The sequence below is a fragment of the Ornithorhynchus anatinus genome, chromosome 2 (genome assembly GCF_004115215.2).
Source record: "Ornithorhynchus anatinus isolate Pmale09 chromosome 2, mOrnAna1.pri.v4, whole genome shotgun sequence".
Classification (NCBI taxonomy): domain Eukaryota; kingdom Metazoa; phylum Chordata; class Mammalia; order Monotremata; family Ornithorhynchidae; genus Ornithorhynchus; species Ornithorhynchus anatinus.
The window spans coordinates 160,241,966-160,269,178 of NC_041729.1; the positions used below are offsets into that span (position 1 = coordinate 160,241,966).

Sequence of the window (27,213 nt, forward strand, 5' to 3'; positions counted from 1 at the left end):
ATGAGGTAACTGAGGCACAGAGAAGTTAAGTGACTTGCCCACATTCACAAAGCTGACAAGTGGCAGAGTCGGGATTCAAACCCATGACCTCTGACTCCCAAGCCCGGGCTCTTTCCATTGAGCCATGCTGCTTCTCCAGGTCACTTGGCCTAGGGCACAAACCCGATAAGAGGCAGAGCTCAGATTAGAACCCAGGTCCCCTGACTCCTGGGCCCCTGCTCCTCTTAAACGACTAGGTCATACTGCTTCTTTAACATGGAGGTTGAATTTAGAGAAAGAGGGGAAGTCCTATCTGACCAAAATGCTCACTTCACCAATTGTGAAGGCCTCAATCCATGTTAGGCAAACCTCCTGAAAACCACAAAGGTCTGGAAATACAAGAGCTTTCTTGGGCCTAGACAGACAGATGTGGAAACCCTCCATCTTCATATCTAACAGATAATTCCTCTCCCCACCTTCAAAGCTTTATTGAAGGCCATCTCTGCCAAGAGCTCTCAGACTAAGCCCTCGTTTCCTCTTCTTCCACTCCCTTGGCTCCCTTTTTACACCCCTTCCTCAGCCCCACCACACTTATGAACACATTTGTAATTTATTTATTTCTAGTAATGCCTGTTTCCCCACCTAGACTGTATGCTCTCTGTGGGCAGGGAATGGTTCTATCAACTCTGTTATATTGTACTCTCCCAAGCCCTTAGTACAGTGCTCCGCACACAGTAAGCACGCAATAAATGCCACTGATTGGGCACTGGTCACTACAAAGCTTCACTTATGGACTAAGAGCCTTGCCTACTATGTGACTGGGCAAATCACTTAAGTTCTTTGTGCCTTTATTTCCTCATCTGTTCTCCCTCCCCATTAGACCATGAGGCCAATGTCAGACAATGCCTGACACACGAGCAGCAGGATTATAATAGATAAATGGGGCCTGGGAACCAGGGGACCTGAGTTCTTACCCTGGCTCTGCTGGCCACATGACCTGGGGCAAGTCTCTTAACTTCTCTGTGCCTCAGTTTCCTCATCTGCAAAAAGAGATTCAATACCTCTTCTCCCTCCTACTTTGAATGTCAGCCCTAGGTGGGACAAGGACTGTATCCAGTCTAATTAACTTCATTCCAGCACTTATGACAGTGCTTGACATTTATTAAGCATTTAACTAATACCACAAAAAGAAATGAATTTAAGCTTCCTATGAAAAACAAGACAGCCTAGTGATAAGAGCCCAGGCCCGAGTCAGAGGATCAGGGTTCTATATTTCAGCTCTGCCAGTTGTCTGCTCTTCAGCCTTGGGTAAGTTACTTTGCTTTTTGGTGCCTCATTTTCCACATCTATAAAATGGGGATTAAATCCTACTCCCTCCTAGTTCAGACTGTGAGCCCCAGGTGGGTTGGGGATTGTGTCCAATCTATCTTGTCTCTACCCCCAGAATTTAGAACAGTGCTTGGCACATAGTAAGTGCTTAACGAGTACCATGATTAGTAAGTGGGCACAGGATCTGTCCTGAAGCTCCACTCCTGCTGAAGCTAATGATTCTGCCAAGATATGCTTCCCATTTTTCCTATGCCAGCACCAAATCATTATGAGGTGAAAGGATTTTCACTCTGAATTTCAAATAAACTCCATTTCAGCAGGCTCACTGATTACTTCAGTATTCAAGATCCCCATCACCTGCAATTCTCCCTGGCTAACCTGAACTGAAGCCCTTGCAAAATTTGCAAGAGAAAAGATCACCGATCATTGACCAATGACTTTAGAGAAAAACTGAGTGACTAAATCCCTAGGGTCATCTCTCAAATTCAAATACTTAATCCTTAAAGCCACAGTCTGACTCAAAGTCAAGATGAAGGTCTTGTCTTCTTCCACACTTGGAAAGGAACTGATCCATGCAAGATAGGCCATTCTTTCCCAGTGCTGAGTACAGTTTTCTGCAAGCACTAAGCATGTCATGAGTACTATTATGACTGCTCCTTATTTTTCTGGTGTCTGCCTTTGCTTTCAATTCTAGGATTGGGATGGGTCTCCACTGGGGTGTGCAGGCCTGACAAAAACCTCAGTGACCAGAATTCCGGAGGAGGGGTGGGGGGGCCTTCAGCTAACAGGTTCCTTGGGGCTGAGGCCCTGTCTCCCTAAACTCTCCCCGAATTACCCAGATCCTTTCTTTTAGCTTTTCAGTGGAAAGTCTTAACTTACAAGCTCATCACCTGGTAGAAAGAGCTCAGGACAGGGAGACAGGACACCCCAGGTTCCAATCTTGGATCAGTACCTTGCCTGTGTGATCCTGGGCAAGTCGCTTTACTTTTACAGGCTTTGGTTTCCTCATCTGGAAAGTGGAGGCTCAACACCTGCTCTCCCTACCCTTTAGACCGTGAGCCCCTTGTGGGGCAATAACTGTCTCATCTGTATTCATTCAATCATATTTATTGAGCGCTTACTGTGTGCAGAGCACTGTACTAAGCGCTTATCTACCCTATTGCTTGGCACATAATAAGCACTGAAACACCACAATTATTATTTTATTATTCAGAACTTTGGTTACTTCCTCCACCTGGAATAGTGTCACAGCATTTTGCTGTTCAATTATTCTTTAAACAAGGTCACATGATCCTAGCCTGCTCTTGCTCACCGCTTTTTTTTTTAACACAATGCTTTCTTTCAGCAAGCAAGAGCCTATAATAATTGAATTAGGTTGACATGATGCGAAAAGGGCAATTTTATTGACTTAGTTGACTAAGCTACATTGTACTTTACCTGTTCTCCAAAAGGGAGCCAAATGTAGAAAGAGAGCTAGATGACAAATTCAGCATATTTGGCTTATAAACAGCAACCAAAATATTAAGCACTTTTTCCTCCCCAAAGCACATTGTACTTACCTAAACCATCACTACTGAGGGGAATTCTATCCCTACATTCCATTTCTAAAATCTGCCTGATCCTACTACAAAGCATTAATGCAGTTGGTGTTCATTTATTGCTCATAGTAGCTTTCACTGAACCCCCACTGTACTGCAGTGCACAGGAACTATCAAGCAAGTGGCATATTTCCTGCCTTCAAGGGACCCACACTCACAAGATCATTCTAGTGACAGGCTAGCTTCATGACATGATTTATAAAATAATCTTTTAAGTTTAGTTGGGTTTATAGAGCATCATCTTAAAGCACATGCAGAACATTCCAGCATATTTTCAACAACCAAAGGAATTCATGACAACAGTCCTTTCCAAGGCTGATGAGGCCCTTTCCCCATGCACATAAATATAAAGCCAGTCAGTCAACCAATGAATCAACAGCATTTTCTGAGTGCTTACTGTGTGCAGAACACTGAATTAAGTGCTTGGGGGAGTCCTATACAGTTGGCTGGCACAACCTCTGCCCACCCAGTAGGATTAGGTACCCTCAGCTGCAGATGTATTCTGAAGAGAATGGTTTCACAAACTTAATTTCTCAATTTTTCTTTCATAACTGCTTTACCACACTGTGTACAGCCGGTAAAGGAGACGAAAGGGGAAAATTCGGCCTCTCCAGCTTTCCCCAGAGCCTTCGGGCAAAAATCTTCAATGAGCTACCAGAAGCTTGAAATGTTCCCACTCAAAATCATGAAAATCTGTATTTAACTGCTTGGTATGATTATGCTGAAACCCAATTTCTGAAATCCTGGATATCAGGACCCCTGCTAATCCGCTGGGCTGAATAAGATAAAGGTGAGCAAGAAGTAGAAAAGGAACCCAAGACATCTTCATAGCGAGAGCCAGGAGAATCTCAAACGGCCATGAGAATGAAGTTCAAGAGAGACCCTAACCATATATATATATATTTTTGGTGTTTGTTAAGCACTTATGTGTCAGGCACTGTACTAAGTGGGGGGGGGGGGTAGATACAAGCTAATCAGGCGGGTCACAGTACATTTTCCGTACAGGGCTCACAGTCCTCACTATTGGTTTCAAAACTGTCCATTACCTTGTTCCCTCTTACTTCACCTCCCTTCTCTTCTTCTACAACCCCACCCACACACTCCACTCCTCTGATACCGCTAACCTTCTCACTGAGCCTTGTTTTTGCCTGTGCTGCCGTCAACCTCTGGCCCATATCCTACTCCTGGCCTGGAATGCCCTCCTTCCTCAAATCTGCCAATCATACCTCCCCCCTTTCAAAGCCCTACAGAAGGCTCACCTCCTCCAAAAGGCCCTCCCAGACTAAGACCCCTTTTCCTCAGCTTCCCTTCCCTTCTGCGTTGCCCCGACTCGCTCCCTTTGCTCTACCACCACCCCCCTACCTGCCCTCCAGCACTTGTGTATATATCTGTAGAGAAGCAGCGTGGCTCAGTGGAAAGAGCCCGGGCTTCGGAGTCAGAGGTCATGGGTTCGAATTCCTGCTCTACTTGTCAGCTGTGTGACTGTGGGCAAGTCACTTAACTTCTCTGTGCCTCAGTTCCCTCATCTGTAAAATGGGGATTAACTTGGAGCCTCACGTGGGACAACCTGATTATCCTGTATCTACCCCAGTACTTAGAACAGTGCTCAGCACATAGTAAGCGCTTAACAAATACCAACATTATTAGTATCTATAATTCTATTTATTTATATTGATACCGGTTTACTTGTTTTAATGTCTGTCTCTCCCTGTCTAGACTGTAAGCCCAGTGTGGGCAGGGATTGTCTCTCTTTATTGCTGAATTGTACTTTCCAAGCTCTTAGTACAGTGCTCTGCACACATTAAGTGCTCAATAAATATGATTGAATGAAGTCATTAGGCACAGAGAATTTAAGGGAGGTAATTGAGGAAAAGAGAAGCTAAGTGATTTGCATAAGGTTACACAGCAGACAAGGGGCAGAGTCGGAATTAGAACCCAGGTCCTTCTGACTTCCAGGCCTGTGCCCTATTCACCAGGCCAGGCAGTTTCTCAGACTTGCCATGGAATTCCCTTACCATTTCTCAGACTTGCCTGGAATTCTCTTAACCAACACCAGCTGCCCAGCTACCAAACCGTGACTCAGCCACTTGTTAACTATGTGACCTTGGGCAAGTCACTTAACTTCTCTGTGCCTCAGTTACCCCATCTGTAAAATGGGGATGATGACTGTGAGCCCCACGTGGGACAACCTGATCACCTTGTCTCCTCCCCAGCACTTAGAACAGTGCTTTGCACACAGTAAGCGCTTAACCAATCTTCTTCTTCTTCTTCTTCTTCTTTTTCTTATTATTATGAAGTAGCGTGGCTCACTGGAAAGAGGCCGGGCTTGGGAGTCAGAGGTCATGGGTTCAAATCCCAGCTCAGCCACTTGTCAGCTGTGTGACTTTGGGCAAGTCACTTCACTTCTCTGGGCCTCAGTTACCCCATCTGTAAAATGGGGATTAAGGCTGTGAGCCCCACGTGGGACAACCTGATCACCTTGTATCCTCCCCAGCACTTAGAACAGTGCTGTGCACATAGTAAGCTCTTAACAAATGCCATCATTATAATTATTACTATTATTCCAGTGTGGGACAGGGACTAGGCCCAACATGATTTTCTGGACTCTATCCCGGAGCTTAGTAGAGTGCTCAGCATCTAAAAAGAACTTAATACCACCATTATTATTAGCTTTCGAGTGTTTCCTGACACATTGCCCAGCAAGAAACTCCATGCTGTGTCTTCATAAAAAGCTCTGTGTGTCCTATCTCACCCCATGTTAGCTACACTTCCAAACTTTTAGCGGATAGAGCAGGGCCTGAGAGTCAGAAGGGCCTGGGTTCCAATCCTGGCTCCCCCACATGTCTGCTGTGTGACCTTGGGCAATTCACTTCACTTTTCTCTGGGCCTCAGTTACCCCATCTGTAAAATGGGGATTACGAGTGTTAGACCCATATGGGACAGGGACTATGGCCATCCTGATTAACTTGTTTCTATCCCAACATTTAGAACAGCATTTAGCATATAGTAAGCACTTAACAAGTACCATAATTGATATTATTATTCAGGGAACACAGCCTAGTGGAAAGAGAATGGGACTGGGAGACAGGACATTGGGTCTAATACCAACTTTATGACTTTAGCCCACTCCATGGCCTCGTGCCTCAGTTTCTTCACTTGTAAAATGTGTTCCTGTGTGGGCCAGGGACCATGTCCATTCTGATCAATTAATCAGAAGCAGCTGCACAGAGCCTGGTACTCAGTAAGCCCTTAACAAATTCCATTTAAAAAATAAAAAAGCAGCATGGCATACTGAAAAGAGCATGAGCCTGGGAGTCAGAGGATCTGGGTTCCTACCCCAGCTCTGTCACATTCATTCATTCAATCGTATTTATTGAGCACTTACTGTGTGCATCCACTGTTCTACGCACTTGTCTGCCATATGACCTTAGATAAGTCACTTCACTACTCTGTGCCTCAGTGACCTCATCTATAAAATAGGGATTAAGATTTGTGAGCCTCACGTGGGATGTGGACTGTGTCCATCCTGATTAGCTTGTATCTATTCTAGTGCTTAGTACACTGCCTGGCACATAGTCAGGGCATAACAAATACCATATAAAAAACCAAAACTCCAAAGGTCTTTATTGAGTGCTTAATAATAATAGTATTTGTTAAGCACTTACTCTGTGCCAGGCACTGTAATAAGTGTTGGGGTGGATACAAGCAAATCAGGCTGGACATAGTCCCTGTTCCACAAGGGGCTCACAGTGTCAATCCCCATTTTACAGATGAGGCAACTGAGACTCAGAGAAGTGAAATGACTTGCCCAAGGTCGCACAGCAGAAAAGTGGCTGAGCTGGCATTAGAACCCATGATCTTCTGACTCCCAGGCCCGGCTCTATCCATTATGCCATGCTCTTCAGGGCACTGTAGAAAGTACTTGGGAAAACAGAAGTATAATAGAATTGGCAGACGTGATCTCTGACCACAAGGAGTTTCACAGGGATTAACGAGAGAATGATGCTTAATAAACATTCTTATTGTTAAGGAAAGACTATGCCCTGCCTTCCTTCTCTGGCTCCCCTTCCGTGACCTTTAGGGCAGGTCATCACTGTTGAGGACCCCTCAAACTTTTACCCTTGACTGCCATAGTTCAACCTTGACAGTAGGACAATAGGACAATAGAGAAGTAGTGTGGCTGAGTGGCTTGGGAGTCAGATGACACGGGTTCTAATCCCAGCTCCGTCACTTGTCAGCTGTGTGACCTTGGGCAAGCCACTTAACTTCTCTGTGCCTCAGTTACCTCATCTGTAAAATGGGGATGAAGACTGTGAGCCCCAAGTGGGACAACTTGATGACCTTGTATCTACCCCAGTGTCCAGGCACCAGTGGGAACTTAGAGGTTTGCAGTTGGCTCCACTCAAGCCTGGGACTTCAGGCCCTGCCCACTTCCTCTTTTGGCAATTTCCCTTTCTCCACATGGGCACTGGTCTCATCTGCATTCTCTGGCCCAAGGAAACAGTTGCCCTGATAGCATTTCTTCCCTCCTCTCAAAATTAGGTCAAATAAGCAGAAAACCTGTTACTTAGCCTCCATCACCAAATTCCTATCATTGGCTTTGAAGCACTCAATCACTTCGCCCTTTACCTCACCTCACTGCTCATCTACTACAACCCAGCCAGCACACTTCATTCCTCTGATGCCAACCTATTCAATGTTCCTCAATCTCATCTTATTTCCCGCTGACCTCTCACCCATGTCCTGTCTGGCCCGGAATGCCCTTCCTCTTCATATCAATCAACTAATGGCATTTATTGAGTACTTACTACCTGAAGAACACTGAACTAAGCACTTGGGAGAGTACAATACAGCAGAATTACATACATTATCTGTCCATAATGAGTTTCCATGTGAGAGATGATCATTCTCCCCACCTTCAAAGTCTTATTAAAAGTACATGTCCTCTAAGAGGCCTTTCCCACTGAAGTCCTCATTTCCTCTTCTCCAACTCCCTTCTATGTCGCCCTTGCACTGGGATTTGCAGCCTTTATTCAGCCCTCCTTCAGCCCCACGGCACTTATGTACACAACCATAATTTATTTCTTCATATCAATGACTGTCTCCGTCTCTAGATCCTAAGCTCATTGTGGGCAGGGAGCATGTCTACCAACTCTGTTATGCTCTCCTCTTTCAAGTGCTTAGTACAGTGTTCTGCATACTGTAAGCACTCAGGGGATACTATTGATTGATTAATCACAATGACCCAAGCAGAAATGGTAAAGGCCCCTCCTGATATCTTTCAATACTCCGGAAGTCGTATGGACTCATTTGGGGCATGAAAATTGGGCCGGCTCCCTGACTAATTCAGTTCAATTTCAATTCCATTGTATTTATTGAGCGCTTACTGCATGCAGAGCACTGTACTAAGCACTTGGGAGAGTACAATATAACAATAAACAGACATTTCCTGCCCACAATGAACTCAGAGTCTAGAGGGGAAGACAGACACGAATATAAATAAATAAAAGATATGTACATAAGTGCTGTGGGAGCAAGTCAGGGTGATGCAGGAGGGAATGGGAGAAGAGGAAAGGGGGACTCGGTCAGAGAAGGCCCCTTGGAGATGTGCCTTCCAGTCAATCCCAGGATAGAGAGCGGCGTCAATAACTCCAGTTGATGCTCTTCAAACTGGGGGTGAGGGGCTGCCTGAGGCCCCCGTTGTCAAGAAAAACTTGGCAGTTGGGCTGGCATTTTCCCACCCAACCTTTTCCTCAGACACCGCAGTGCCCCATGGCCGAACAGGCTCTCGTCCCGGGAAGGATGCTACTCGATTCTCTAACTGCGATCCAGCCCAAAGGCGCAGCCAAGACCTACATCATGGTAGAACTGAGTGTGCTCTAAACTCTGACCTCCAGGAGTACCACCATCACCGTGTCATGTTGTCTCTGGCTCCACGAGATGGTGCTTTTTGTGGTTCTTTTAGGGGAGTCCCAAAGGAGCTGGAGAGGGTGTGAGAAGAAACTCATCTGGAGAGCCTCAGGGAAGGGAATTGGTTACACATCCAATCAGAGAAGCAGCGTGGCCTAGTGGATAGAGCCCAGGCCTGGGAGTAAGAAGGACCTGGGTTCTAATCCCTGCTCTGCCACTTGTCTGCTGTGTGTCCTCGGGCAAGTCACTTCACTTCTCTGTGCCTCAGTTACCTCATCTGTAAAATGGGGATTGAGACTGTCCCACAGGGGACAAGGGCTGTGTCCAACCCGATTTACTTGTATCCACTCCAGCGCTTAGTACAGTGCCTGGCAACAAATACCGTACTTACTATTCTAATGCCAACCTACTCACTGAACCTCAGTCTAAACTATCTCGCCACCAGCCCCTTGCCCATGTTCTTCTACTGGCCTGGAACTCCCTCCTCTTCATATCTGACAGACCACCACTCTCCCCACCTTCAAAGCCTTATTTAAGCCACATCTCCTTCAAGAGGCTCTCCCCGACTAAGCCCTCACCTCTCCTACTCCCTCTCTCTTGTGTCACCTAAGCACAGGAGCAGCATGGCTCAGTGGAAAGAGCACGGGCTAGGAGTCAGAGGTCATGGGTTCTAATCCCAGCTCCACCACTTGTCAGCTGTGTGACTTTGGGCAAGTCATTTCACTTCTTGGTGCCTCAGTTACCTCATCTGTAAAATGGGGATGAAGACTGTGAGCCCCACATGGGATTACCTGATTACCCTGTATCTACCCCAGTGCTTAGAAGAGTGCTCAGTACATAGTAAGCACTTAAATACCAACATTATTAAGCACTTTTATCTGCACCCTTTAAGCACTTCATATTCACTCCGCCCTTAGGCCCACAGGCCTTTAAGAACATATTCATATTTTAATTTCTATCTCCCCTCTAGATTGTAAGCTCCTTGTGGGCAGGGAACATGCCTACCAGTTGTTATCGTATACTCTAAGTGCTTAATGCAAAGTCCTGCTTGCAATAAGCACTCACTCTATACCACTGACTGACAGACCTATTGTGTGCAGAGCTCAGTTATAGGTTCTTAGGACCATACGGAGTAGGAGCTGCTTTTTGATGGTATTTGTTAAGCCCGTATTGTGTGCCAGGTCTTGTACTAAACACTGGGGTAAATACAAGTAATTGGGTTGGACACAGTCCCAGTCCCACAGAGGGCTCGTAGTCTCAATCCCCATTTTGCAGATGAGGAAACTGAGGCATGGTCTTAATCCTCATTTTACAGATGAGGTTACTGAGGCACAGAGAAGTAAAGCAACTTGCCCAAGGTCACACAGCAGATAAGTGAAGTCAGGCTTCTCCTCCCTTCCCCATCGCCCTACTCCCTCCCTTTGCTCTACCCCTCTCCCCACCCCACAACACTTGTGTCTATTTGTATATATTTTTCTATTTATTTTATTAATGATGTGTATGTATCTATAATTCTATCTATCTATTTTGATGCTACTGATGCCTGTCTACTTCTTTTGTTTTGTTGTCTGTCTCCCCCCTTCTAGACTGTAAGCCCACTGTTGGGTAGGGATTGTCTCTATCTGTTGCCGAACTGTACTTTCCAAGCACTTAGTACAGTGCTCTGCACACAGTAAGTACTCAATAAATACAACTGAATGAATTAATCCAAATCCAAGTCCTTCTGACTCCCAGGTCTGAGCTCCTTCCACTAGGCCATGCTGCTTGGCTGACACTGCGCTCTCCTTACTTTCTCCTGATCTCTCCAGCTGGTCCTTCTCCAGCTCCTTCACTGGTTCCCGCCTCCATTAGAACTGTTCCTGGATGACCCACTGGCCCTTTAATTAAATTTATTGTGCCAAACACGGATCGCCTTAACTCCCATCCTAAACACCTTCCTCCTCCTCCTCCTCACTTTCCTATTGCAACTGACACCACCATCTACTTTTATGCCCCAGAAACTCATAATTTGGGAGTGATTTTTTTCTTCCCCACTTTTACTTCCCACATTCAGGCCACGCAGTACCCTGCCAGCATTTGCATTATAATATTCTGAGGATATTCCATTTCCTTTTCACCCTCATAGCTGCCACCATGGTCCAAGCCTCTGACACCTCCCAGTTGGAAAATACCATCATCGTTGTCTTCCCTACTACTTTCCCCACTTCCAGCTTTTCCCCTTCAGTCCATCCTATATCCTGCTGCCTGCCTGCTGCCCCACCCCAGACTGTAAGCTCACTGTAGACAGAGAATGTGTTTATTGGTATATTGTACTTTCCCAAGCGCTTAGTACAGTGCTCTGCACACAGGAATTGCAAAATAAATATGACAAACAACTGAATGAACAATTATTCTTCCTGAAATCCCATTCAGAATGCAGTACTCCTCTCCTCAAAAACCTCAAAGAGTTGTCGACCTCTCTCCATCTGCGTCAGATAGACACTTCGGACTTTTGGGTTCAAAGTTCTCCAAACAATCAAAAGCACTACTGAGGGCCTGTGTGCAGAACACTGTGCTAAGTGCTTGGGAGAGTTCAGTGGATTTAGTAGACATGCTTACTGTCCTCAAAGAACATTCGGTGACAGACATTAAAATCCAGGAGAGGTAGGAGGAAGCGACAGAATATCAAATGATTTACAGAAATGCTATTGGAAGTATGAATACTCCAAGTGCTTAGGAGGCCGGGGCGACCTCTAGATTATAAGCTCCCTGTGGGTAGGGGACGTATCTACCAACTCTGTAGTTCCTTAATCTCCCAAGTGCTTAGTACAGCTGCTCTGCACCCAGTGAGCACTCAATAAATACCACTGATTGAGCCACGGAAGGGCGGAAGTAGAAGCTGGAGGGATGTAGGGTGGGGAGATGAGATCTTAAGAAAAGAAGGCATCTGGAACTGAAATGATTTCAGAAGGGCTTTGAGCGTGGGTAGACCAGTGGTCTAAAAGTTACAAAGGGAGTGGGAGTTCGATGAGGAGGGAGGGAGTCAGGGGTTGGCAGTGGGAGAGACTGTAAGCTCACTGTGGGCAGGGAATGTGTCTACCTACTCTATTATAGTGTACTCTACCAAGCGCTGAGTACAGTGCTCTGCACACACTAAGCACTCAATAAATATGACAGATTGAGAGACAAAAATCAGGGCACGGCATTTAAATTGGCTTGAAGGAAACAAAGCATAAGAACTGGACTGGAGTGGGAGAGAGCCCATTGAGTGTCTTACACCTGATGAACAGGAATTTCTGCTTAATGCAGAGTTGGAAGTTCTGAGGCACGGGGAGAAGCGCACGGATTGATTTTTTTAGAAGAATAATTGAGGCAGCAGAGTGAAGCATGGACTGGAAGAGGGAGAGGCTGGAGGCCGAGAAGTCTGAAAGGGGCTTGATGCACTAATAAGGTGAGATATGACAAGTGCTTGGACCAGCCTGGTGGCACTTTGACTGGAGAGAAGTGGGGAGGGAGGATCCTGGGGGGGGGAACCCAAAAACGACAGCATTTAGCAAGAGGCTGAACATAGCTGATGGTGAACCTTTTTGTCCTCCTCTCCCTTTTGCACTCTTCACTCATGACACACTCAGCTTCGAGGGCAGGAACCTTGTCTTTTATCCTTATTGTATTTTCCCAAGTACCCAGGAAAGTATTTTGTACACTGCAGATAAAAACAGGTGATGATGACGATCCACTCTACAATAAGATTCCACAGATGCAATGGTTAAGTTGGTTGCTTTCTGCTGTATTTAGATGACCATCACTCCTCTATGAAGTAGCAATTTTCTCCTTCTCTGAGCTTACTTTCAGATCTTTATCTTCCAAACGCTTTGCCAATCTGTAATCTCTTTCAAAAAAACAAAACTAAAAGCACCAAAAAAATCCAACCACCATCTCAACTCAATTTCATATGTGCTCCTGACTCCACACCGCAGTACTGCTATTTCCAATCCAAGATTCACATCCTCTTTCATATTAGGGTGCTATCTTTTCACATCACCAACACAGCCTAATATTTAAGAGCTCCTCCTAGGAGAAACAGTCCAAAGAGCCTTACAGGACTTGTTTACCAGGTCCTTTTCCCGCTCATAAAATTCAACTACGTTTAGCAAGAAAACAAGCTGGGAATTATAACGGTCATAAGAAGAGGAAGACCAGTTCCAGAACATCCCCTATGTGTGACACACTGTACTAAGCGCTTAACTTCACTTTTCCACCACTACCTCTTCTCGTTCCCCCAGCCTACACTTCTGTTTTGGAATGACTTCGCTACCTGGTTTGCCAGGAAACATCATCTTCACTAGCAATGGAAAATTTGATTCTCTCCAGTTTCTCTATTGAACTATTGGCCTCAAAAGCAAAAGAGCACATTTCATCACACTGCTTCTTTCTTGGCCTTTCCAAGCACATACCTGACTAAAGGCATACACACCACGAGGGAGGATAGAGGATTGCCAGTCACTGTTCAGATGCCAGTCACATGTCTACTTACTCTATTGTACTCTCTCAAGTGCTCAATACAGTGCTCTGCACCCGGAGGTGTTCACGAGCAATGAAGTTCTGGAATCTAACATTGAAGCCATGTTCTTAGCACAGCGATGCTGGGAGGGGCACATGAGGAGAATGAGAGGTCACAGAAGATCCAAACAACTGGTGGATGGTGACCTGAAATTGGGAAACCGGATGTGGGGAGGGCAGAAGAAGCGTTTTAAGGACATGGCCAAACAAAGCCTCAGACCCTGCTGCAGAGCAGCAGGTAACTTAGAGGGGAGTCGATGGCTGAGGAAAGTCCAGCATAGTGCACTGCTATCAAGAAATTAGTGGCTCTCTGAGCCAAAGCTCCATATGGAATTACAGATAAGAGAATTACAGAGAAGCATCATGGCATAGTGGATAGAACAAGGGCCTGGGAGTCAGAAGGTCACGGGTTCTAATCCCAGCTCTGCTGCTTGTCTGCTGTGTGATCTTGGGCAAATCACATTCAATTCAATCATTTTTATTGAGTGCTTACTGTGCGCACAGCACTGAACTAAGCGCTTGGTACAATAGACTTACACAATACAACACTAAGTACAATACACTTAACTTCTCTGTGCCTCAGTTACCTCATCTGTAAAATGAGGATTGAGATTGTGAGCCCCTCATGGGACACAGGGCCTGAGACCAACCCAATTTGCTTGTATCTACAACAGTGCTTAGTACAGTGTCTGACACATAGTAAGGGCTTAACAAATACCAACATTACTATTATTAGATAAGGAGGCAAAAGAAGCCTTGTGGTTTAGTGGCTAGCAAAGGGGCCTGCAAATCAGAAGGACCTGGGTTCTAATCCCAGGTCTACCACTTGTCTGCTGTGTGACCTTGGGAAGTCACTTCATTTCTCTATGCCTCAGAATGTGAGCCTCATGTGGGACAGGGACTGTGTCCAACCTGATCAACTTGCATCTACCCCAGAGCTTAATAATAACACTAATAATAATAATAATGTTGGCATTTGTTAAGTGTTTACTATGTGCTAAGCACTGTTCTAAGCACTGGGGTAGATACAAGGGAATCAAGTTTTCTCATGTGGGGCTCACAGTCTTAATCCCCATTTTATGAGGTAACTAAACCACACAGAAGTTAAGGGACTTGCCCAAAGCCACATAGCTAAGTGGTGGAGTCAGAATTAGAACCGATGACCTCTGACTCCCAAGCCCGTACTCTTTCCACTATGCCACGCTGCTTCTTTGTACTGCTTAGTACAGTGCATGGCTAAGTGCTTAACAAATACAACTGAATGGATGAATGAATATCATAAAAATTATTATTATAAAAAAGAAAACAGCTCCTGGCACTGCAAACCAACATAGTGCAACAAGGGACAGCCTTCTCGTGTACAGAATGTGGCTAGGACTGTGAATCACACACTGGCCTTTTCAGATACACACAGACCAACTCAGATGACCTTCGGTGAAGAACAATTATATATAAATGCTCAGTCAGTACACTGATTGAGGCTATGGTTCTCAAGAGTGAAAAATATCATCCCTCAAGTTTTGGGAAAGTTATGGTGAGCCACAGGAAAGGAGGTGACCATCTTGAGGGCAAGGAAGAGCATGGCTTAGTGGATAAAGCACAGGCCTGAGAGTCAGGTCATGGGGTCTAATCCCAGCTTTGCCACATGGGACAGGGGCTGTGTTTCACCTGATTTGCTTGTATCCACCCCAGTGCTTAGAACAGTACCTGGAACATAGTAAGTACTTAAGAAATACCATTTCTTCATTCCTATATCCAAGGGATCATGACTGCCAACTCTAATGTACTCTCAGGTACTTAATACAGTGCTCTGCACATAGTAAGTGCTTAATGAATACTTTGGATTGGTTTTACAAAATGCAGAACAGCACTAGGGGTCAGCATCACATGCTCATATTACAGTGGAAGGAGAAATGACTTCCCTAAAAGCCTTATAAACCACTGAAACAAGGCAATCTTAGGGGAAAGAGTCAACTGTCTTGACACACTGTCCCCATAAGCCTTTTGGGTCAAACAGTGAACTAGCCTAGTATCAACCTCAGCTTGGTAAATGATTAATTATAATGAACAGTCACAATAATAAACATGTATTCAGGCAGAGATCATGTCTACTAAACCTTGGTTACAACCCCGGCTTCACTTACACTTTTCTCCTGGTTCTCTTCCTAGCTCTTTATCCGCTTATTCTCAGTCTTTTCCCAAGCTTCTCCTCTGCCTCCCACTCCCTAACTGTGGCAGTCCCTCAAGGTTCAGTTCCGGGTTCCCATCTATTCTCCTTCTACACCTACTCCTTTGAAGAATTTATTCACCATGGCCTTCAACTGCAATCTCTATGCGAATGATTCCTAAATCTATATTTCCAGCCCTGATCTCTCTCCTCCTCAGCAGTCTGGCACTTCCTCCTGCCTTCAGGACATCTCTTCTTAGATGTCCCGCTGACACCTCAAATTGAAAATGTCCAAAACAGAACTCCCCATCTTCCCACCCAAACCCTATCCTCCCCATGACTTTCTGGTAACTGTTAACAGCACTACCATCCTTCCAATCTTACAAGCCTATAACCTTGGCCTTCGTTGTTGGGCAAGGACTGTCTCTATCTGTTGCCGAATTGTACACTCCAAGCGCTTAATACAGTGCTCTGCACACAGTAAGCACTCAATAAATACGATTGAATGAATGAATGAATCCTCAACTCTCCTCTTTCACTCAACCTACATATTTAATCTGTCATCAAATCCTGTCCGTTCAACCCTCACATCCTCGCTAAAATCCACCCTTTCCTCTCCATCCAAACTGCTATGACATCAATCCAAGCCCTTATCCTACCCTGCCTGGATTACTGTATCCTCCTCCTTGCTAACCTCCCTGCTTCCTGGCTCTCCCCTCTCCAGTCCATACTTCAGTCTGCTGCCAAGATCATTTTTCTACAAAACTGTTCTGTCCATAATTCCCCACTTATCAAAAAACCTCCTGTGGTTGCTTATCAAACAGGAACTCCTTACCATCGGCTTTAAAGCACACAATCACTTTGACCCCTCCTATCTTCCTGATTTCCCACTATATCCCAGCACGTTTACTTCACTTTTCTAATGCCAACCTACTGACTGTATCTTGATCTCATTTACCTTGCCACCGATCTTTCGCCCACTTCCTGCCTCCGGCCTACAACATCTGCCCTTTCATATCCAGCAGATGATCACTCTCCCCACCTTCAAAGCCTTACTGAAAGTACATACGTCTTCTCCAAGAGGCCTTCCCCAACTAAGCCCTTCAATTCCCCCTTCTCCCATTCTCTTCTATATCACCCCTGCACTTGGATTTACACCCTTTATTCACCCCTCCCTCAGCCCCACAGTACTTATGTACCTATCTGTAACTTATTTACACTTATGTCCTTCTCTCCCTCTAAATGATGTTTGTTGTGGGCAGGGTATGTGTCACTAACTGTTATTCTGTACTCTCTTGAGCACTCAGTATGGTGCTCAGCACCCAGTAAATGCTCAATAAATACAAATGACTGATTGAGGAACCAATTCTGTCAACGTCTCCCCACTCAAGAACATCCAATGGTTTCCCATCCACTTCCACATCAGCCAGAAACTCCTTACCGTTGGTTTTAAAGCACTAAATCAGCTTCCCAACTTCTATCTTACCTCACTGATCTCCTATAACCTTGTCTGCACACTTTGCTCCACAAATGCCTACCTAAGCATAGTTACCCATGTTCTCCCTCTGGCCTGGAGCTCCCTCTCCCTTCATATATGAAAGGCCGTGATATTCCCCATCTCGAGTCTTATTAAAAAATCACATCTCCCAGAGACCCTCCCCAGCTACGTCCTCATTTCCTCTACTCCTTCCTTCTTCTGCGTCGTCCTTGGCCTGTTTGCTTTAATAATAATGTTGGTATTTGTTAAGCGCTTACTATGTGCCGAGCACTGTTCTAAGCGCTGGGGTAGACACAGGGGAATCAGGATGTCCCACGTGGGGCTCACAGTCTTAATCCCCATTTTACAGATGAGTAACTGAGGCACAGAGAAGTTAAGTGACTTGCCCATGGTCACACAGCTGACAAGTGGCAGAGCTGGGATTCGAACTCATGACCTCTGACTCCAAAGCCATGCTCTTTCCACTGAGCCACACTGCTTCTCATGCACTTGATATTCTCCCACAGCTCTCATATACACATATCCTGACTTTATTTTACTGTCGCTCTCTCGCTATCAGCTCTTTCTGGGCAGGGAACATATCTGCCAACTTGGGATGTATTGTACTCTCCCATAAGCTCAGTACAGTGTTCTGCTCAGCAAGCCCTCAAATACCCTTGATTGATTGCATTTTTTCAAATGCTTAGTCCATTGTTCCACAACCAGTAGACTGTAAAATTTTTGAGGGCAGGGATCATGTCTACTAAGTACTGTACTCTGCCCAGAGCCCCGCACACAATGAGGTCTCCAAAAATTCTGCCGACTGATTGGCTCGGGGTCAGCTTTGCAGTATACACACACGTAAGAGGACACCCTCCCTCCTTCAGTCCCTGGAAAAACCTTGCGGAACGGAAACCATCGGAAACTGATCCCATTCCGGGCTCATCTCCATCTCCCTCGCCCCGGGGCAGGGGTCAGGGGACAGCCGGGGTATCTGCTACTGTGTGAGCCCCAAGGAACAAAGACCTACTTACTGAGTTCTCCTTGAGCTGTAGCCCCTCTCCATTGGGGAGAGAAGACCTCCTCTTCACCGATGAGTTTTTGCTGGGGGTGAAGGTGACACCGGTCTTCTTCTTGACGAACAGCACCTCACAGCTGGCCTGGTCTTCGTTGTGCGTGCTTTTCCCTGCATTGATAACCCTGAAGGAGAAGCAGAAAAAGCCAGGTCAGGCATGCAGAGAGAGACAGACAGGTACTGTACTAAGTGCTAGGGTGGATACAAGCAAATCCAGTTGGACACAGTCCATGTCCTGCATGAGGCTCACAGTCTTAATCTCCATTTTACAGAAGAGGTAACTGAGATCCAGGGAAGTTAAGTGACTTGCCCAAGGTCATCCAGCAGACAAGTGGTAGAGCCGGGATTAGAACCTGGGATTAGAACCCAGGTCCTCCTGATTCCTAGGATTTAATCAAGGATTAGGTAGAAGTAGGTTCCAAAGCAATTGAAATAACATCTGGCTTATGTCACACCAGGATGGTTGTGTCAAACAAAAACCTCCAAAAGCTAGTTTCCTGCAGTTTGGCACTGCCAGATACTTCTCTAATTCACTAGCCTGGCACCTAGCCTTGGCACTGTGAACCAATCTTCAACAGCTTCCATCTGTTTCCAGTAAAGTACGGTAACAATGCTGACAATTGTTGCCATATACAATGCTAATGAGTTACTACTGATAACACTGTCATCTAAGGATCCTTTGATCTGCCTCAAACAAGCTTTTAAAACAAGCACTATAACTAATGCAGGGCCACCATCTGGCTCTGTACTGCCCTATTCCTCCATTAATAATAATGATGATGATGGTATTTGTTAAGCACTTACTATATGCCAAGCACCGTTTTAAGCGCGGGGGTAAATACAATCTAACCAGGTTGGACACGGTCCCTGTCCCACATGGGGCTCACACTCTTAAGCCCCATTTTACAGATGAAGTAACTGAGGCACGGAGAAGTGAAGTGACTTGCCCAAGGTCACCCAGAAGACAAGTGGCAGAGCCACAATTAAAACACAAGTCCTTCTGACTCCCAGGCCCGTGCTCTATACACTGAACCATGCTACTTCTCTATTGTCTTGTATTCTGCTCTGAAACAATATATTTGGGCAAGAATACCTGTACAAGGAAAAACAGATTAAAGGAGAGACTGTGCATAGAGAAGCAGTGTGGCTCAGTGGAAAGAGCATGTGCTTGGGAGTCAGAGGTCATGAGTTCGAATACCGGATCTGCCACTTGACAGCTGTGTGACTGGCAAATCACTTAACTTCTCTGGGCCTCAGTTACCTCATCTGTAAAATGGGGATTAAGACTGTGAGCCTCACGTGGGACAAGCTGATTACCCTGTATCTACCCCAGCGCTTAGAACAGTGCTCTGCACATAGTAAACGCTTAACAAATACCATCATTATTATTATTATTATATGACTAAGCCCGAATCATTTCCTCTTTTCCCACTCCCTTCAGCAAAGCCTAGACCCATAGCACTTATGTACATACCTATAATTTACTTAATATTAATGTCTGTCTCTCCCTTTAGACTGTGAACTCTTGGAAAAGGGACTGTATCTGTTCTATTGCTGTGCTGTACTCTCCAAAGTGCTTAGTACAGAGCCCTGTACATAATAAGTGCTCAGTTAATACAAAAGATTGATATGGAAGGAGAGACTGGGAGAGGTTGAAAAGTTAGTTGATGGGAGAGGATAAGGGATGGAATCAAATAATCATCATTATCTCTTAATTAGAGAAGCAGCGTAGCCTAGTGCAAAGAGCCTGGGACTCAGTGTGGCCTAATGCATACCACATAGACCTCAAACTTACCACATAGACCTCAAACTCAGACAGTCCTGGGTTTTAATCCTGCTTCTGCCATATGTCTACTGTGTGACCTTGGGCAAATCACTTAACTTCTCTGGGCCTCAATTACCTCATCTGTAAAATGGGGATTAAGAATGTGAGCCCCATATGGAACAGGGATTGTGTCTAAACTAATTAACCTGTATCTACCTCAGTGCTTAGAACAGTGGTTAGCACACAGTAAGCTCTTAAATACCACTATCATTATTATTATTACTATTATTATTATCCTCTGAGCCTCACTTACCTCACCTGTAAAATGGGGATTCATTCAATAGTATTTATTGAGCGCTTACTATGTGCGGAGCACTGTACTAAGCGCTTGGAATGAACAAGTCGGCAACAGATAGAGACAGTCCCTGCCATTTGACGGGCTTACAGTCTAATCGGGGGAGACGGACAGACGAGAACAATGGCGATAAATAGAGTCAAGGGGAAGAACATCTCATAAAAACAATGGCAACTAAATAGAATCGAGGCAATGTACAATTCATTAACAAAATAAATAGGGTAACAAAATATATACAGTTGAGCGGACGAGTACAGTGCTGTGGGGATGGGAAGGGAGAGGTGGAGGAGCAGAGGGAAAAGGGGAAAATGAGGCTTTAGCTGCGGAGAGGTAAAGGGGGGATGGCAGAGGGAGTAGAGGGAGAAGAGGAGCTCAGTCTGGGAACGCCTCTTGGAGGAGGTGAGTTTTAAGTAGGGTTTTGAAGAGGGAAAGAGAATCAGTTTGGCGGAGGTGAGGAGGGAGGGCGTTCCGGGACCGCGGGAGGACGTGACCCGGGGGTCGACGGCGGGATGGGCGAGACCGAGGGACGGTGAGGAGGTGGGCGGCAGAGGAGCGGAGCGTGCGGGGTGGGCGGTAGAAAGAGAGAAGGGAGGAGAGGTAGGAAGGGGCAAGGTGATGGAGAGCCTTGAAGCCTAGAGTGAGGAGTTTTTGTTTGGAGCGGAGGTCGATAGGCAACCACTGGAGTTGTTTAAGAAGGGGAGTGACACGCCCAGATCGTTTCTGCAGGAAGATGAGCCGGGCAGCGGAGTGAAGAATAGACCGGAGCGGGGCGAGAGAGGAGGAGGGGAGGTCAGAGAGAAGGCTGACACAGTAGTCTAGCCGGGATATAACGAGAGCCCGTAACAGTAAGGTAGTCGTTTGGGTGGAGAGGAAAGGGCGGATCTTGGCGATATTGTAGAGGTGAAACCGGCAGGTCTTGGTAATGGATAGGATGTGTGGGGTGAACAAGAGAGACGAGTCAAGGGATTAAGACTGTGAGCCCCATGTGGAACATGGACTGTGTCCAACCTGATTAGCATGTATCTACCCCAGTGCTTAGTACAGTGCCTGGCACATAGCAAGCATTTATATGCCATTAAAAAAAACCCATTAAGGCTGGCTTCTAATCCCAACACCTCCCCTTGTCTACTGTGTGACCTTGAGCAAGTCACTTAACTTCTCTGTGCCTCAGTTCCCTCATCTGCAGAATGGGGATTCTGTTCTCCCTCCTACTTAGACTGTGAACGCCATGTGGGACCTGCTTATCTTGTATCTACTCCAGTGCTTAGCACAGTGCTGGGCACATAGCAAGTGCTTAACAAATGATCAAACTGTTATCATCGTCAAAGGTATTTACTGAGTATTTACTGCATGCAGAACATTGTACTAAGTTATTGGGAGAGTATAAAACTACCTAATTGGTAAACACCATCCTTGTCCACCAAGAGCTTACAGTCTAGAAGGGGAGACAGTTAAATTATGGCTATGGACATATGAGCTGTGGGACAGAGTATCAGGGACTTATGGGAATAGATCCAAGTGTATAGGCAACATAGAAGGGAGACGGAGTAGAGGAAATGAGAGCTTGGACAGAGATAAAGATCTCAATAAATGATTGATATATTCAATGGAACGACTGACTTCTCTATTTCATCATCAACTGTGTCTTCTTTGAATATTCAGTGGCTTAGTGGAAAGAGCACGGGCTTGGGAGTCTGAGGTCATGGGTTCTAATCCCGGCTCCACCACTTAGCTCTATGACCTTGGATAAGTCACTTAACTTCTCTGTGCCTCAGTTACCTCATCTGTAAAATGGGAATTAAGACTGTGAGGCCCCCCCGTGGGACAACCTGATTGCCTTGCATCTACCCCAGTGCTTAGAACAGTGCTTGGAACATAGTACGTGCTTAACAAATGCCAACATTATTATTATTATTATTATGTGCAGAGCACTGTATTGAGCACTTGGGAGAGCACAATATAACTATAAGCAGATACCTTCCATCCCCACAACGAGCTTACAGTCTAGAAGGAGAGACAGACATTGATATAATAAATAAATTACAGACGTGGACATAAGTTCTGTGGGGCTGGGAGGGGGGAGATAAATAAAGGGAGTAAGTCAGGGTGATGTAGAAGGAGTAGAAGAAGAGGAAAAGAGGACTTAGAGAGGACAGCTACATACACAATTGCCCAATCAATGATCAACAGTGGTCACCTTGTAATCGTTTGCCCCACATGGAGAGGAAAGCCAGGGCCCAGTAACTGACAAAGTCCTGAGCTCTGAGGAGAAAGGTTAGCCTAACATTCATTTATTCATTCAATTGTACTTATTTAGCACTTACCGTCTACAGAGCACCTTACTAAGCGCTTGGGAAAGTACAATACAACAACAGACTCAGGTGAGGAGAAGAGGGGAATTTGAAACAAGAAAGCCCTTAAGAAGCAGCAGGAGCGGTTGCACAAGGTACAATGAGGAGATCAAAGTTTACAGAAAAAAAGTAAATTAGCCACAACAGCCAGCACCGGTCAATGGTGTGAGACAGACCACAAAGGCCCAGCAAACTCCGTGTTCCCAGGGTTGTGAATTGTGATCTCATCCTCCAGACTGCAAGCTTCATATGGGAGTAGGGAATGTGCCTACCGACTCTGTTGTATTGTAGCCTCCCGAGTGCTTAGTACAGCACACGGTAAGTGCCTGATAAATATCGATGATGCTAGTTCCTTAAAGCCTCATGGTCAGACTGTCACCCTCTTAGAGAGGCTGGAGGTGCAAAACAGTGCTCCAAAAACTTTGACAGGCATATTTGCTAATTGAGTTTATAAAGCCTTGCAATTAAAAATGATGATAATAAAAATCATGATATGTGTTAAGTGCTTACTATCTGCCAGTCACTGTATGAAGTGCTTGATCTGTAAAATGGGGATTAAGAATGGGGATTAAGACTGTGAGCCCCACGTGGGACATCCTGATTCCCCTGTGTCTACCCCAGCGCTTAGAACAGTGCTTGGCACATAGTAAGCGCTTAACAAATACCAACATTATTATTATAACAAGATGATCAGGTTGGATCCAGTCCCTGTCCCATATGGTGCTCTCAGTCTCATTCCCCCTATTACAGATGAGGTCACTGAGGTCCAGAAAAATGAAGTGACTTATCCAAGATAACACAGCAGGCAAGAGCCAGGAATAGAACCCATGGCCTTCTGACTCCCAGGTCTGGGCTGTATCCTTTTATGCCATTGTAATTAAGCCTCTCAGGACACCCTGAGGCCAGAGTCCCCTATCAGTCAGCGGAAACAGCACGGGTTTGAGAGTCAGAGGTTGTGGGTTCTAATCCTGCTCCGCCACTTGTCAGCTCTGTGACTTTGGGCAGGTCACTTAACTTCTCTGTGCCTCAGTTACCTCATCTGTAAAATGGGGATTAAGAGTGTGAGCCCCATGTGGGACAACCTAATTATTTTGTATCTACCCCAGCGCTTAGAACAATGCTTGGCACATAGTAAGTGCTAACAAATACCAGCATTATTATTATTATTGTTACTGAACCCCTGCTGTGTGCAAAAACAAGTTTGTAAACTCATTGTGGGAAAGGAACAAAGTGCCTACCAACTCCTTCGAAATGTAGCCTATTCATTCATTCCATTTATGGAGCATCTTGTGTGTGCAGAGCACTGTACTTAGCATTGGGAGAGTACAATACAACAATAAACTGACACTTCCTGCCCACAATGAGTTTATAGTCTAGAGGGGGGATTAATAGAGAAGCAGCATGGCTCACTGGAAAGAGCACGGGCTTTGGAGTCAGAGGTCATGGGTTCGAACCCCAGCTCTGCCACTTGCCAGCTGTGTGACTTTGGGCAAGTCACTTCACTTCTCGGTGCCTCAGTTCCCTCATCTGTAAAATGGGGATTAAGACTAATGACATTAAGACATTAAGATTAATGCCCACGTAGGACAACCTGATTCCCCTGTGTCTACCCCAGCGCTTAAAACAGTGCTCGGCACATAGTAAGCGCTTAACAAATACCAACATTATTAATACAAATTAATTAATTAATACAAATCAATTACAGATATGTACTTAAGTGCTGTGGGGCTGGGAGGGGGAAGAACAAAGACAGCAAGTCAGGCCAATGCAAAACGGACTGGGAGAAGCGGGGGTGCTTAGACTGGGAAGCCTTCTTGGAGGAGATGTGCCTTCAATAAGGCTTTAAAGGAGGGGGAGAATAACTGTCTGTCGGATTTGAGGAGGAAGAGTCCAGAGTGGCTATGTGCCAAGCATTATACTAAGCAGTGGGGTAGATACAAGATTCAGGTCCCATATGAGGCTACAGTGGGAAGGAGAACAGGTAATGAATCCCTAAATTCAAGAAGACAGAACTGAGGCACAAAGAAGTTACATGATTTGTCCAAGGTCACACAGCAGCTAAGAGGTGGAGCCAGGATTAGGGCTCAGGTCCTCTGACTCCCAGGCCTATGCTCTTTCCCCTAGGCTGCACTGCTGCCCTTGTATCTAACCCAGTGCACAGCACATAGTAAATATTCAGTAATTGCCATAATTATCATTATTACTTTTATTATTATCCAAAAGGACTAAAAAGCAGAGCAGAGGCACAAAGCAGACAATCTGATCATCAGAAATATTTATTGAGCACTTACTCTTTCATTCATTCAGTAGTATTTATTGAGCGCTTACTATGTGCAGAGCACTGTACTAAGCGCTTGGAATGTACAATTTGGCAACAGTTAGAGACGATCCCTGCCCAATGATGGGCTCTCAGCCTAAATGGGGGAGTCAGACAGCAAAGCAAAACAGAACAAAACAAAAACAACATCATCGAAATAAATAGAATCAAGGGGATGTACACCTCATTAACAAAATAAATAGGGCAGTAATATATAATAATAATAATAATGTTGATATTTGTTAAGCGCTTACCATGTGCAGAGCACTGCTCGAAGCGCTGGGGTAGACACAGGGCAATCAGACTGTCCCACGTGAGGCTCACAGTCTCCATCCCCATTTCAAAGATGAGGTAACTAATTAAGCACATCCTAGGGGCCGAGCACTGTACTAAACACTGGGGTAGATACAAAATCATCAGATACATCCCCTGTCCCTCATGGGGTTCGCGGTCTAAGTAGGAGGGAGAACGGGTGCTGAATTTCCAGTTTCCAGATGAGGCCCAGAGAGGTTAAGTGATTCCTCCGAGGTCGCACAGCATCTTTAGTGGCGGAGCTGGGATGTGTGCAGAGCACTGCACTGTATACAACATTATATTAAGTGACTGGGAAAGTACAAAATCATTAGACCCAATTCTAGTCCTCAAGGAGTTTACCATCTAGTAGGGAAGACTGGCATTAAATTTCAGATTGGAGGAAGCAAAGAATTATGAAATGATGTATACAACTGCTCTAAAAGGAGGTGGGTGGAATCCTTGAGGGCATAGGTGAAACGGTCGACTGGGGATATAGGGAGGAGAGTTCAGAGATTGATCAGGGAAAGCCTCCTGGAGGTGTGATTTTAGAAGGCCTCTGAAGTTCATTCATTCAATCATATTTATTGAGTGCTTACCGTGTGCAAAGCATAGTACTAAGCGTTTGAGGAGGTACAATACAGCAATAAAGTGAGATAGTCCCTGCCCACAATGAGCTCAAAGTCTAGAGGGGGAGACAGACATTAATACAACTAAACAGACAGTATAAATAAAATTACAGATGTATACATAAGTACTGTGAGGCAGGGAGGAGGGGGACAGGCAAAGGGAGCAAGACAGGGTGATGCAGAAGGGAGTGGAAGATGAAGGAAAGTAGGGCTTAGTCTAGGAAGGCCTCTTGGAGGAGGTGTGCCTTCAGTAAGGCTTTGAAGCCCATTGTTGAGTAGCGATTGTCTCTGTTGCCGAATTGTACTTTTCAAGCGCTTACTACAGTGCTCTGCACACAGTAAGCACCCAATAAATACGACTGAATGAAGGCAGAGCGGAATTGTCTGGCAGATTTGAGGAGATGGGGAAAGTGATGGTCATGAAAGGGGAAGGAGTACCAGGGAAGAGGGAGAGCAAGAGCAAACGGTCAGATGCAAGAGAGGAATAAGTACGGGGTCCAGTGAGTAGGTACCTCATTTATCTTGTCGCCAACCCTTGGCCCGTGTCCTCTCTCCATCCTGGAACTCCCACCCCTTTCTCATCCAACAGACCAGCGCTTTCCACACCTTCAAAGCTTTCTTAAAAATCAATCTCCTACAAGAGGCCTACCCCAACTAAGATCTCATTTCCCCTCCTCCCTCTCCATTTTGCGTCACCTGGATCTTATTAATATTATGGTATCTGTAAAGGTCTTACTATGTGTTAATCACTGTACTAAGCACCGGGGTGGATACAATTATATTGGGATGGGCATAATCCCTGTCCCACGTGGGGCTTGCAGTTTCAATTCCCATTTTACAGTTAATAGTAATAATAATTTAAGCGCTTACTATGTGCCAAGCACTGATCTAAGTGCCCAGCACTGTAACTGAGGCACAGAGAAGTGAAGTGACTTGCCTGAAGTCACCAAGCAGATAAGTGGCAGAGCTGGTATTAATACCCATGACCTCCTGACTTCCAGGCCAGGACTCTACCCACTATGTCATGCTGTTTCTCTTATCCCTTATCTTCTCTGTATCCCTTAAGCACCTGATATTCACTCCATCCTCAGCCCCAGAGTACTTATGATCATATCTGTAATTTATTTTAATGTCTGTCTCCCCCTCCCAGACTAAGCTCCTTTTGGGGAAGGATTGTGTCTACCAACCCTGTTGTATTGTGCTCTCCCAAGGGCTTAGTATAGTGCTCAGCACATAGTAAGTGCTCAATAAATATCACTGGTTCATTAGGTTGGCTTGAGAGGAATGAAGCATGTGAGATGAGGTGTAACAGGAGAAGAGGGGAGATAAGTGGTGGGGAGAGGAGCCGACCGTACCTTAAGTGGATGGTCCAGAGTTTCTGTTTGATGCGGAGAGGATGAGCAACTATTGGAGGTTTTTGAGTGGGGAGAT

At 45.5% G+C, this 27,213-nt stretch overlaps 1 protein-coding gene across 1 annotated transcript in view; it reads right to left on the reverse strand.

The window, feature by feature from the left end:
* Nucleotides 1–27,213, reverse strand: part of PPM1H (protein phosphatase, Mg2+/Mn2+ dependent 1H) — a 258,156-nt gene that overhangs the window by 129,663 nt on the left and 101,280 nt on the right. Inside the window, exon 3 of the mRNA XM_029057431.2 lies at nt 18,034–18,199. Coding sequence (XP_028913264.1) covers nt 18,034–18,199 — 166 coding nt within the window. The remainder of the gene's footprint in view (nt 1–18,033; nt 18,200–27,213) is intronic.